Source organism: Aquarana catesbeiana, linkage group LG05 (assembly GCF_042186555.1).
Source record: "Aquarana catesbeiana isolate 2022-GZ linkage group LG05, ASM4218655v1, whole genome shotgun sequence".
NCBI lineage: Eukaryota > Metazoa > Chordata > Amphibia > Anura > Ranidae > Aquarana > Aquarana catesbeiana.
Genome location: NC_133328.1, coordinates 238,585,313 through 238,599,667, shown reverse-complemented (window position 1 = coordinate 238,599,667; position 14,355 = coordinate 238,585,313). Strand labels below are relative to the sequence as shown.

At 42.6% G+C, this 14,355-nt stretch overlaps 1 protein-coding gene across 1 annotated transcript in view; it reads right to left on the bottom strand.

The window, feature by feature from the left end:
- LOC141144695 (maternal DNA replication licensing factor mcm6-like) overlaps nucleotides 1-14,355 on the bottom strand; it is a 359,926-nt gene that overhangs the window by 56,976 nt on the left and 288,595 nt on the right. Inside the window, 1 exon segment of the mRNA XM_073630632.1 lies at nucleotides 10,176-10,304. Within this exon segment, the coding sequence (XP_073486733.1) occupies nucleotides 10,176-10,304 (129 nt within the window).

Genomic DNA, 14,355 nt, shown 5'->3' with positions numbered 1-14,355 from the left:
CTCTCCCAGTATTGGCTGCTCCACACCTCAGCATGATTGGGCATGCTGAAGTCATGTGGTCACCGAAGAAAATGCACGTTGGCAAGGGGAGTGTAGAGGTGGGCGAGGGAGTCTACTGGCATCACGACTCCATTCACCGAGCTCCAGATAATAGACCCACCCACAGAATCATAATAGACAGGAGGGGAAACATTTGACAGGTAAGGATACATGCAGGAGGCATGTATAGTGGGGACGGAAATTATTCAGACCCCCTTAAAATTTTTCACTGTTATATTGCAGCCATTTGCTAAAATCATTTCAAGAGGAGTTCCCATTAAAAAAAAAAAAAAAAAAGTCAGCAGCTACAAATACTGCAGCTGCTGACTTTTAATTGGACACTTACCTGTCTCACGGTCCAGCAATGCGGGGGATCGAAGCTCCGCTCATCTCCCTCCCCCTCCGTTCGGTGGCGCCGGCATTGCAACTGTGGCTTCACAGCCGGGCACCCACTGCGCATGCCAAGAGGGAGGGAGCTGAGCTGAGCCTTTCCTATGCCGAGGGGAAGTGATGTCACCAGCCCAGGCACTGAAAGAGGCAGACTACGAGGGACCCCCTAGCAACAGGCATTTAGAGGTAAGTTAAGAAAAAAAAAATTTCCAAATGTTTTTTTTAATTTTTTTTTTTTTAGGCACATGCATTTTTTTTTTAGGGTGGAACACCACTTTAAGTTAATTTTTTTCCTCATTAATGTACACACAGCACCCCATAATAGCAGAAAAACACAGAATTGTTGACATTTTTTGCAGATTAAAAAAGAAAAACTGAAATATCACATGGTCCTAAGTATTCAGAGCCTTTGCTCAGTATTTAGTAGAAGCACCCTTTTGATCTAATACAGCCATGACTCTTTTTGGGAAAGATGCAACAAGTTTTTCACACCGGGATTTGGGGATCCTCTACCATTCCTCCTTGCAGATCCTCTCCAGTTCTGTCAGGTTAGATGGTAAACGTTGGTGGACAGCCATTTTTAGGTCTCTCCAGAGATGCTCAATTGGTTATAAGTCAGGGCGCTGGCTGGGCCATTCAAGAACAGTCACAGAGTTGTTGTGAAGCCACTCATTTATTTTAGCTATGTGCTTAGAGTCATTGTCTTGTTGGAAGGTAAACCTGCGTCCCAGTCTGAGGTCCTGAGCACTCTGTAGAAGGTTTTCATCCAGGATATCCCTTTACTTGGCCGCATTCATCTTTCCCTCGATTGCAACCAGTCGCCCTGTCCCTGCAGCTGAAAAACACCCACACAGCATGATGCTGCCACCACCATGCTTTACTGTTAGGACTGTATTGGACAGGTGATGAGCACTGCCTGGTTTTTTCCACACATACCGCTTAGAATTCAGGCCAAAAAGTTCTATCTTGGTTTCATCAGACCAGAGAAGATTATTTCTCACCATCTTGGAGTCCTTCAGGTGTTTTTTTTTTAGCAAACTCCATGCTTGCTTTCATGTGTCATGCACTGAGGAGAGGCTTCCGTCAGGCCACTCTGCCATAAAGCCCCAGATGGTGGAGGGATGCAGTGATGGTTGACTATCTACAACTTTCTCCCATCTCCCGACTGCATCTCTGGAGCTCAGCCACAGTGATCTTTGGGTTCTTTACCTCTCTCACCAAGGCTATTCTCCCCTGATAGCTCAGTTTGGCTGGACGGCCAGCTCTAGGAAGGGTTCTGGTCATCCCAAACATCTTCCATTTAAGGATTATGGAGGCCACTGTGCTCTTAGGAGCTTTAAGTGCAGCAGAATTTTTTTTGTATCCTTAGCCAGATCTGTGCCTTGCCACAATTCTGTCTCTGAGCTCTTCAGGCAGTTCCTTTGACCTCATGATTCTCATTTGTTCTGACATGCACTGTGAGCTGTAAGGTCTTTTATAGACAGGTGTGTGGCTTTCCTAATCAAGTCCAATCAGTATAATCAGTATAATCAAACACAGCTGGACTCAAATGAAGGTGTAGAACCATCTCAAGAATGATCAGAAGAAATGGACAGCACCTGAGTTAAATATATGTGTGTCACAGCAAAGGGTCTGAATACTTAGGACCATGTGAGATTTCAGTTTTTCTTTTTTTAATAAATCTGCAAAAATGTCAACAATTCTGTGTTTTTCTGTCAATATGGGGTGCTGTGTGTACATTAATGAGGAAAAAAAATGAACTTAAATGATTTTAGCAAATGGTTGCAATATAACAAAGAGTGAAAAATGTAAGGGGGTCTGAATACTTTCCGTCCCCCAGAGTGTGTGTGTATATATTTATTTTTTATTATCAAATCAATATACATACAAAATGGATCTATATAACGAATATCGTCACACATTAACCTAACAATGAATATAACAGAATGAAATTATTTTACGAATGAAAACAAAACATTGTCCACTGCACACAAGTCTACACTGCACCCCTCTTCTCATATATTGTGGCATATGCGTAATGAGCGTCTTACTCCAGCTGCCTTAGACGTGATTCTGCCAAAACGCATAGGGTCATGGCCTGGACAATGCCGATCAAAGCTGTCGTAGGATTACATAAACTCCAATTTATGGGAGCGTTTCCAATTTATCTTAATAAAACAATATTTGCAGGATAACACTATGGCCGGCATTTTTTGGGGGGCATGTAAATGGCTATTGTGAATCCAGAAATTAAACCTTGGAGTGCCTAGAAAGAACTTTGTTGGAAGGTTTATTATGCCCATCATGACTGCTCTGGAAAATGGAAGTCATAGTGTTCTGGTTCTCACTTTCCTTTAGAGCAGGGGGACCTTGGTTCATTGGGAGATAAAACGACCTTGATCATCGCCAATACTTGTCAGTGTTTCACATTGGGACTTATTTTTAGCACCATTATTAATGCACATTTCTCTCCCTTATTTTTTGCACATCATTTGTGGTGTTTTTGCACAGTTCAGTATCATTTATACATGCGTTAGGATAGACGCATATTGGTATAGGATTATTGATGGATAATTGTTTGGTAGTATTTTATTTTGTGTGATATACAGTATAGGCAAGAGTGAGTAACCTAGTGCTGTTTTATATTGTATATCACAGTATACATCTAGCTGCTGGGTCCTTGGTACCAATATACTTTTTTGGCTTGAAACACTAGGTTTTTTTTTTTTTATTTTATTCACTCTTGGCATAAAATGAAGTGCTGCTCCTACCCAGTTCTTTGGTGCATATGCATGCGTTTCCTCAAAAGTACCTCTGGAAATTTTACCATGGTGGATAAGCTGTAGTGCTTTGGCAGGGGAGATTGACACTGCAGAGCTCTTTCAATCTCATGCCAATTATAGTGCTCAGTTACTGCCCTGATGCTAGCTGAATTCTAGGAACAGATACCTGAAGTCTTTGTTTTTGAATAACTAATAAAAAAAGAACTGAAGATAAAGCGATTGGAGGATGTTTGGTCAATGGTCTAGTTATAATAATGAAATCAGATCAAAGAAATGCTGCTACTATATTAAAGCCAACTGATAACATAAAACATGCTTTACACGTGCAGACTACGTGATGCCAGCAGGCAGGGCCACTGACACTGTCTGTGAGAATCATAGTGTTCATAACGCCATATACACATAAAGTAATAAAATATTTGAATACATGTATATCTATTACATTTAACCAATGCCAGTGAAAACAGATATGGCTACTAGTGATAAGCGAACCTTCTGAAACTTGGACTCTTCACCTCAGATAGCTGGATTTGTTTTGCCATTTTCACGTATAGATTTGAAAGATAGCAAAAGACCTAAAAGCTAACTTTCTGAAAGCACAGGACCTTTATGCCGCGTACACACGATCGGACTTTACAGCATACTTGGTCCGGCAATCTTTGACGGACTTTGTAGCGTAGGTGCGCCAGACTTAAAAACGGACGGACTTGGACACACACGATAACTCCAAAAGTCCGATGGTTTTGAATGCGGTGACGTACAGCACCTATGACGGGACTAGAAAAGGGAAGTTCAAGCCCCACTACGCCACCCTTTGGGCTCCTTCTGCTAATCTCATGTTTATCTCGTGTTAGTAGAAGTTTGGTTAGAGACGATTTGCACATTTCACAGTTCAGCTTATTTCGATCGTTTTCTGCAGAATCACTCAGTCAGGCCCTTGCTCCTCAAAATTTCCTCCTCAGTAACCACGCTGAGAGGTTCAGCATGGATACTTGTGGATGAAAGAGAGGTCCCTGCGACAGAAGCTCTGGTCTGCAGGGAAGCCTCAGAGGAGGTTGGTCTGTTAACCGTAGCAACGTTGTGAACCATGGTCTCTTGGGCCAAAACGGTGCCACTAAGATTAAACACGTTTCCTCTACTAGAAACTTTGCTAAAACCCTAATAATACTGGGAGTTTGGACTGACATTACAGTTTTTATCTTGTGTCTTGTCTTTCAGCAACAATGAATCCCTTTAAGGAGGAAGAAGTTTTGACATGTTTAATTGATTTGTATCAAGAAAAAAGAAACCTGTGGGAGGTCAAGCACCCATTATATTCGAATAGGGATGCAAGGAAGGCAACACTGGGCACACTTTTGGAATTTGTGAAGACTCGAGTCCCCCAGGCAGACCTTAAGTTTCTGGACAGTAAAATTAGTATCTTGTGCAATATGTACAGGCGGGAACATAATAAGATCCAGGAGTCGCACAGATCCGGATCAGCAGCAGACCAGGTTTATATCCCCAAGCTGTGGTACTACCAAAAACTGATTTCTGGATGACCAGACAGAAGCAAGGCAATCACTTTCAACCCTCCCCTCCAGCCTTCCCTCCACCCTTCCTTCCACCCCAGCTGAGGAGTCTCAGGAAGAACTGGGCCCTTTCATCCTTGATGAAGTGGATGCGCCCAGCTTCAGCCAGGTATACTTTTTTGGTGAATTTGAGATTGTGCAAATATTAATGATGTAAACCTAAAAAATTCTGAAGTGCTTCACCAAAAATGACTTAATCACAATTATTAATATGTAGACATATCACTAGACAGTAGTGGCCAAAAATATACTTCAAATATTGGTGAGCAGCTAGAATAATGGTGGGGTCAAAAAGATAGCCTTTACTACTTCTTTAGAATTATATGTGCAAGTCATGAGCTAAAAATTGTGTGTGATTGCGTAACCCAAAATTACAACTACCGGTGTGTCCCTTTTTTTTTTACCCAGGATGAGCTCAACCAGGAGGAGGCTGTGCCCAGAGATATACAGGAGGAGGCCTTGCCCAGTGGGAGAGAGGAGGAGGCCGTGGCTGGGCCCAGTAGAAGCCTCACGGAATGTCAGGTACCTCCCCTCCACATTAGCACAAAAAGGCCTAGGAAGATGACCCGAATTGAGGAGGAATCATTAGCCCTCATTCGGGAAGCCAGCCAAATCCTGAGCACGCCACCCAATGCTGAAGAGGCCTATGGAACATATATGGCCGCCAGATTGCTGGAACTAGAAAAGGGGCAACGTCTCCTCTGTGAGGGTCTTATCTTTCAAGCGTATCAGAAGGGCTTGAGAGGGGAGCTTACTGAAAAAACATAGCAGATGAAGCCACTCCTCCCGCTACTCCTCCTCCCCCAAGTACACCACCAGAGGCACAGCCTCCAAGGAAGGCTGCAGAGAAGCATGGAGGGAAGGCTGCAGGGCAGTGTGCAGGGAAGGCTCCAGGGAAGAGTCAAAGGTGATTGCCTGGCTTCTGTCTGGTCTGACTTCTGACTGTGTTCCCTAGTCGTGTGTTTTGATTCAAAAAGGACATTTGGTTTGCGAGTAGGCAGGTACAGGTCAAAAAGACTATGTGGGTGAGGCTAAATCATTTGGCAATTCAAGTGCAAAGTGCACTTTATAAATTGCACTGCAAGTTCACTTGTTGGAAGTGCAGTCCCTGTAAATCTGAGGGGGAAGATCTGAAATGAGGGGAAGCTCTGCTGATTTTATCATACAATCATGTGCAAGAGAAATGTTTTTTTTTTGGGTTCCTTGCATGTGCCCCTCAGATCCACAGCGAATGCACTTCCAAATGCTCATTCAGTGCAATTCCAAGTACAATTTGCACTTATAGTGAAAAATGAATTTGCCTTTTGAAGATAACACCCCTATGTCTAATTAACAAGGGACACCAACCTCATTAAGGTTCATTAAAACAATAAAAATTATTAAGGTTATTGTGGTAACTTGTAACTCAAAAAACAAAACAAAAAAAAACTAACATTTTGTATGATTTAGCACACGTAAAATAGATATTGTTTAAATCACCAAAAAATAAAGATGAGTCCAAAAATGAATTTTCTAATTTAGTTCTGGAGATCTGGCTTTTAAAAAATATATTAGTCATGGCATGAGGATAAATCATGAAGAAAGTGGTTTGTGAGAACTCTGTGTGAATATAAGCAGCAAAACAACTTCATTCCTCTCGCATTATAAAGAAAAAAAAGAATGCGCTGTATTAAAAGATCACAGAAGAGGAGTGTGCTAGCTTCAATACAAAGGCTAGTTTTACCAGACCGAGCGCTTCCGTCTTGTACTTGCTTCAGAGCATGCGTCAGTTTGGGTCTGTTGGACTAGCACACAGACGACCGTTTTTCAAATCTAAGTCCGCCAAACTTTTGAGAAAACAAAGTCAGCTGGAGCCCACACACGATCGAATTGTCTGACGAAATCCGGTACGCCGAACCAAGTATGCCGTAAAGTCCGATAGTGTGTATGCGGCATTAGAATTAAAAAAGGTGCTTGACTTTTTACATCCCATAATGCTTAATAAAACTATATTGTCAAAAAATTATGCTTATTACACAAAGCCTTTCAAAATTCATATTAAATCTAAAAATATACAACTTATTTAACCACTTCAGCCCCGGAAGCATTTACCCCCTTCCTGACCAGAGCACTTTTTACAATTTGGCAGTGCGTCGCTTTAACTGCTAATTTCACAGTCATGCAATGCTGTACCCAAACGAAATTTGCGTCCTTTTCTTCCCACAAATAGAGCTTTCTTTTGATGGTATTTGATCACCTCTGCCATTTTTATTTTTTGCGCTATTACCGGAAAAAGACCAAAAATTTTGAAAAAAAATTATATTTTCTACTTTTTGTTATAAAAAAAAATCCAATAAACTCAATTTTAGTCACACATTCGGCCACATGTCTTTGGTAAAAAAAATGTCAAAAAGGGTATATTTATTGGTTTGCGCAAAAGTTATAGCGTCTACAAGCTAGGGTACATTTTCTGGAATTTACACAGCTTTTAGTTTATGACTGCCTATGTCATTTCTTGAGGTGCTAAAATGGCAGGGCAGTACAACACCCCCCCAAATGACCCCATTTTGGAAAGTAGACACCCCAAGGAAATTGCTGAGAGGCATGTTGAGCCCATTGAATATTAATTTTTTTTTGTCCCAAGTGATTGAATAATGACAAAAAAAAAAAAAATAATTACAAAAAGTTGTCACTAAATGATATATTGCTCACACAGGCCATGGGCATATGTGGAATTGCACCCCAAAATACATTCAGCTGCTTCTCCTGAGTATGGGGATACCACATGTGTGGGACTTTTTGGGAGCCTAGCCGTGTACGGGGCCCCGAAAACCAATCACCGCCTTCAGGATTTCTAAGGGCATAAATTTTTGATTTCACTCCTCACTACCCATCACAGTTTTGAAGGCCATAAAATGCCCAGATGGCACAAAACCCCCCCAAATGACCCCATTTTGGAAAGTAGACACCCCAAGCTATTTGCTGAGAAGCATGTTGAGTCCATGAAATATTTTATATTTTGACACAAGTTGCGGGAAAGTGACAATTTTTTTTTTTTTTGCACAAAGTTGTCACTAAATGATATGTTGCTCACACAGGCCATGTGCATATGTGGAATTGCACCCCAAAATACATTTAGCTGCTTCTCCTGAGTATGGGGATACCACATGTGTGGGACTTTTTGGGAGCCTAACCGCGTACGGGGCCCCGAAAACCAATCACCGCCTTCAGGCGTAAATTTTTGATTTCACTCTTCACTACCTATTACAGTTTCGGAGGCCATGGAATGCCCAGGTGGCACAAACCCCCCCCCCCCAAATGACCCCATTTTGGAAAGTAGACACCCCAAGCTATTTGCTAAGAGGCATGGTGAGTATTTTACAGCTCTCATTTGTTTTTGAAAATGAAGACAGACAAAAAACTTTTTTTCTTTTTTCAATTTTCAAAACTTTGTGACAAAAAGTGAGGTCTGCAAAATACTCGCTATACCTCTCAGCAAATAGCTTGGGGTGTCTACTTTCCAAAATAGGGTCATTTGGGGGGGGGGGGTTGTGCCACCTGGGCATTCCATGGTCTCCGAAACTGTGATAGGCAGTGAAGAGTGAAATCAAAAATTTACGCCCTTAGAAAGCCTGAAGGCAGTGCTTGGTTTTCGGGGTCTCGTACGCGGCTAGGCTCCCACACTGGCGACGTGGGGGTGATCAAGGGGTTAAAACTTTATTAGGGGGGTATCCTAGACCTAAAGGGGGCTAACCCTAACTGCCCTACCACACTAACTGTCACAAACTGAAACCATGCAGTAATCAGGAAAAAAAAAAAAAAAAAAAACTGCTTGGTGTCAGTGTGACGGGGGGGGGGGGGGTGATTGGGGGGCGATCGGGGAGGGATCGGGGGTGTAATGTGTGCCTGGCATGTTCTACTGTGTGTGTGTGTGTTTTACACTCACAGTGATGTCTTCTCTCCTCGGCGCCGGAATGGAAAATACCGAGCCGAGGAGAGATGACAAAATTTCCTTTGCTGCTGTTTAGCATACAGCAGCAAAGGAAGATTCTCATTGGCTGGGAGCGATCGCGAGGGGGGGGGCCACGAACGGATGGTCTCCCCCCACCTCTCATCGCTCCCAGACCAAAGCCGACCGCCTCGGACACCAGGAGGGGTCTGATCGGACCCCCTGCCCACGGGAGGCAGATCACGTACAGGTATGTGATTCTGCCTGCCCGTGCCATTCTGCCGATGTATATCGTCGTGAGGTGGTCGGCAAGTGGCTAACAAAGTTAAATAAGTAGCTGAACATAAACAAATTTATAATAATATATATATATATATATATATATATATATATATATATATATATATATATAGTTTTTTTTCTCAAACAATAGGTGCTGGAACTCACCACGACCCCCCAAAACTCCTCCACCCACACCCTCCAAATCACATCAAATAGTGGGTGTGGTCAAATTGCACGAACAGTAGGACAGTCTTAAAGGGGCAATAACAGGATTGCATTACATATAGAGTGCATCAGGGGGTTACACACAGATTGCAGAGCTGTCACTTGTAAACACAGAAACCGGATTTCTGTGTTTACATGTGATTGTGGTGGGCAGGCCCCCCCAAGGGTCTGAGCCAGAGGTGGAGGAACTGATTTCCACCAAGTTCCCCCTGAAAAAGAAGATTTTATATATATATATATATATATATATATATATATATATATATATATATATATATATATATATATATATATATATATATATATATATATATATATATATTTTTTTTTTTTTTTTTCTTATTTACATACACTAAGCTAAAAACCCTTGAGGCTGGCCTCACACATACTGTATGTGGTAATGCAAACTGCCTTGCACAATTTGCAAAGTTGCCATGCACAATTGGTAAACGGTTTCTTGTGGTGCACTGCATAAAAAAAAGGTCCTGGCCCAGTCTTACATAATGTTGCATCTGCTGTGCTTGCAATCCTTTAAAAAAAAAAAAAGGACTGCTTTAACACAATGCAAGTTAAAGCACAAAATTCTGCAAAAGTGATTAAGGGCCCCCTCTACCTCACTCACTGATAATTGCCTTTCTTGTTCCTTTGTTCAGCCACTGCTGAAATACCTAGAAGCCGCAGGGAAGATCAGAGGTTTTTTTTTTTGGGGGGGGGGGTGGTGGTATCTCAGCTCCCCAATGCTCTCGACAAAAATGAGCAGTTAACCCATGCAGTGTGGACACAGCCTCACTACATGGAAAAAACAAAATTGCCCGGAGTTTATCTTTAAGCTCACACCTAATATGTACTGACATGGCATGAAAATTTGTGAAACATCCTGTTCAATAGGACGTTGTACCATGACCTGGATAACTGACAAACATTCAAAGACATCCAAGTTTAATAAAAAATACTTACTTTAGGCTGAAATTGACGGGCAAACAGCAAATACCTCTGAATATCTTCAATTGAATAAACTCTTTCTATAGACTCCTCATTGCGTGCATGTAAATCAACTATCCTCCGTGCTATTGCATAGTCTGTCACCTTAAACAAAAAACAAAAAAAACCAGGATTATTGAAACTAAAACCATACCGCTGATCCTTAACCACTTGCCTACAGGGCACTTTCACCCCCTCCCTGCCTAGACCAATTTACAGCTTTCAGTGCTCTCACAAATTGAATGACAATTGCACAGTCATGTTGCACTGTAACCATGTGAAATTTTTATCATTTTTCTTCAAACAAATAGAGCTTTCTTTTGGGGGTATTTAAAAGCGGAGTTCCTGCCACAAACTTTATTTTTTTTAAAGTCAGCAGCTACAAACACTGTAGCTGCTGATTTTAATTAATTTTAATTAACACTTACCTGTCCAGGGAGCTCTCAATGTGGCCCCCCCCCCCCCCCCAGACTTATCTGTCATCGGATTGGTTGCAGGCTCCGCCATTCTAACTAAGGGAAGTCGTCAGTGGAACCTTGCCGCTTCACTCCCAGTTTACAACTGCGCATGTGCGAGTTGCATGCCGCTTTGTGAATGGCCAGCTTGTCTTCTGGGACACACAGGTCCCAGAAGACAGTGGGGGGCTCGCCGCACAAGAGGACATGACGTCCTGCGCCATGGCCTGGCTGGAATGGAAGAACACTTAGCACTTCAGAAAAGGGGAGTTAGAAAAAAAAATAGTTAGCCAAAAACAAGTGGTGGAGGGGTCGTCTTTCCTTTAAGACAAAGTTCTAAAAGTGTGTGGAACGCCGCTTTAATCACTGCTGGATTTTTATATTTTTTTCTCTTTTGTAAAAAAAAAAACGAACATTTTAAAAAAAATAAAAAATAAAGTTTTAGTTTGTCAGTAAATTTTGTAAAGAAGTTTTTTTTTCCCTTTACTGGTGTGCGCTGATGAGGCGGCACTGAGGGACACCGATAGGCTGCACTCATAGCTACTGGTGGGTGGCACTGATGGGCAGCAATGATGGGCATTGATGGGCAGCGCTGACAACCAGCACTGACTGGCATCACTAATGGGCACTGATTGGTGGCACTGGTTGTGCTTTATTGTAATCAGGGTACTGATGATCAGTGCCCCGATTACATGTCTCAATGTCCCCCTTATGAGGCGATGCTGCTGATCGGCTCTCCTCGCTACACACTCTGTCATTGTGAGGCGATGAGAGCCGATTACAGGCATTTCCATGTTTACATGTGACCGGCTGTGATTGGACACAGCCGATCACATGGTGAAAAAGTCCCAGCCACTGCTCTTTATAGAGAGATCGGGGGTCGTGTCGTGTCCTAGCAACATGGCGCGGCCGTGATCGCTGCACTGTGTGCCCTTGTGGGCACACAAGAGTGGCTGTTCTGGGACAATGTCCTAGAATGTCGTCCCAGAACAAGAGCCGCACCTCCCCTCCATCATTTGACGGTGGACGGGCGGGAAGCGGTTAAAGAGGAACTGCAGTTTGCTCACATAATTTGTCATTAAAACATCGTTGCCATTCTAAAGCTTCCCTGCAACCACATTGTATATTTTATATACAGTATCTCACAAAAGTGAGTACATCCCTCACATTTTTGTAAATATTTTACTATCTCTTTTCATGTGAAAACACTGAAGAAATTACACTTTGCTACAATGTAAAAGGAGTGAGTGTACAGCTTGTATAACCGTGTAAATTTGCTGTCCCATCAAAATAACTCACACAGCCATTAATGTCTAAACCGCTGGCAACAAAAGTGAAAATGGCCAAATTGGGCCCAAAGTGTCAAATATTTTGTGTGGCCACCATTATTTTCCAGCACTGCCTTAACCCTCTTGGGCATGGAGTTCACCAGAGCGTCATGTTAGGACTTGAGTCTTCTTCCACTCCTCCATGACATCACGGCGCTGGTGGATGTTAGAGACCTTGCACTCCTCCACCTTCCATTTGAGAATGCCTCACAGATGCTCAATAGGGTTTAGGTTTGGAGACATGCTTGGCCAGTCCATCACCTTTACCCAGAGCTTCTTTAGCAAGGCAGTTGTCTTAGTGGTTTGGGGTCGTTATGTTGAAATACTGCCCTGCGGCCTAGTCTCCGAAGGGAGGGGGATCATGCTCTGCTTCAGTAGGTCACAGTACATGTTGGCATTCATGGTTCCCTCAATGAACTGTAGCTCCCACCACCATGCTTGACTGTAGGCAAGACACACTTGCCTTTGTACTCTCACCTGGTTGCCCCCAAACATGCTTGACACCATCTGAAACAAATACGTTTATCTTGGTCTCGTCAGACCACAGGACATGGTTCCAGTAATCCATGTCCTTAGTCTGCTTGTCTTCAGCAAACTGTTTGCAGGTTTTCTTGCACATCATCTTCATCATCATGGAAGAGGTTTCCTTCTGGGATGACAGCCATGCAGACCAATTTGATGCAGTGTGCGGCGTATGGTCTGAGCACTGACAGGCTGACCCCCCCACCCCTTCAACCTCTGCAGCAATGCTGGCAGCACTCATACGTCTATTTCCCAAAGACAACCTCTGGATATGACGTTGAGCACGTGCACTCAACTTCTTTGGTCGACCATGGCGAAGCCGGTTCTGAGTGGAACCTGTCCTGTTAAACCGCTGTTTGGTCTTGGCCACCGTGCTGCAGTTCAGTTTCTTGGCAATCTTATTATTTCCTAGCCATCTTTATGTAGAGCAACAATTGTTTATTTCAGATCCTCGAAGTTCTTTACCATGAGGTGTCATGTTGAACTTCCAGTGACCAGTATGAGAGAGAGTGATAACACCAAATTTAAACACACCTGCTCCCCATTCACATCTGAGACCTTGTAACACCAACGAGTCACATGACACTGGTGAGGGAAAATGGTTAGTAGGGCCCAATTTGGACATTTTCACTTAGGTGTGTACTCACTTTTGGTGCCAGTGGTTTAGACATTAATGGCTGTGTGTTGAGTTATTTTGAGGGGACAGCAAATTTACACTGTTATACAAGCTGTACACTCACTACTTTGCTACAATGTAAAGTGTCATTTCTTCAGTGTTGTCACATGAAAAGATATAATAAAATATTTACAAAAATGTGAGGGTGTGTTCACTTGTGAGATACTGTGATTCTGTACTTGCCAAATATTTTGCAGAAATCTCCCTCCACTAAGTCTGGCTGCATCCATTTTAACTGTGGGCATGTCAGGACTGGGCTCAGCCCTTCCTTCTCTGAGCTGGCCGCTCAGCTGTCAGTTAATTGCCAGCTCCCATCTCTCTCCACAGTTACCCCAGCTGTTGGTTCTGCTCGTCAGTCCTGCCTACTTAATGTCATCCAGGTCACTTGATCTCTGCCTTCGCCTTTGTCAACATCACAGAGACTCTCCTGCATTCCTGTTGAAAACTTGCTCAGCTGACGTTCCTTCTGGCTCCTGATCCTGCTTGCTGTACTACTACGTTCATCTCTGACTCTCTGACATTTGCTTGGCTGACTACATGATCCGGTTTCTGAACTCTGGCTTGTTTTGACTATGCTTACTCTGTTTACCTTATTAATAATAATAATAATATTATTCAAGTGTGATTTAACTATACGTCTATCTCGGTCTGATTCATGGTTCCTGATAGGGCAGCTAAAACCGCTGCCTGTTCAGTTCCTGAATTTACAGACACACAAAAGGCACACCTCCAGCTCTACAACCCTCCAGCTCTCATTGGCCATCTTATGACTCATCCCTCCCTCACTGGCAAAATCTCACAAGAGTGAGAGAGCTGTGCATTACGTCATAAGCCTAGGCTTTGTACCAGACAAGAAACAGGAAGTGGACTGTATAAGATATTTACTGGCAGAAAAAAAAAAAATCATGTTTTACTATCCAAAGTTAAAACAACAAGGGCAAAAGATTTAAATGATGGAAAGCTGAAAAAATTACTGAAGGTCTGCTTTAACTAAAAAATGTGAAACGTGCAACATACTTCAACAGAATTAAAGAGTGGGAAAACATATTGCAAATAAAAAAAATAATATAGCATATAAACCATATTGTAAAACTTCAGTAAAAATGACCTTTCCGTTTCAATCTGCAGTGGTGTCATTTTGTGTAAAACTCAATACAGTATAAGGGGTAATGAAT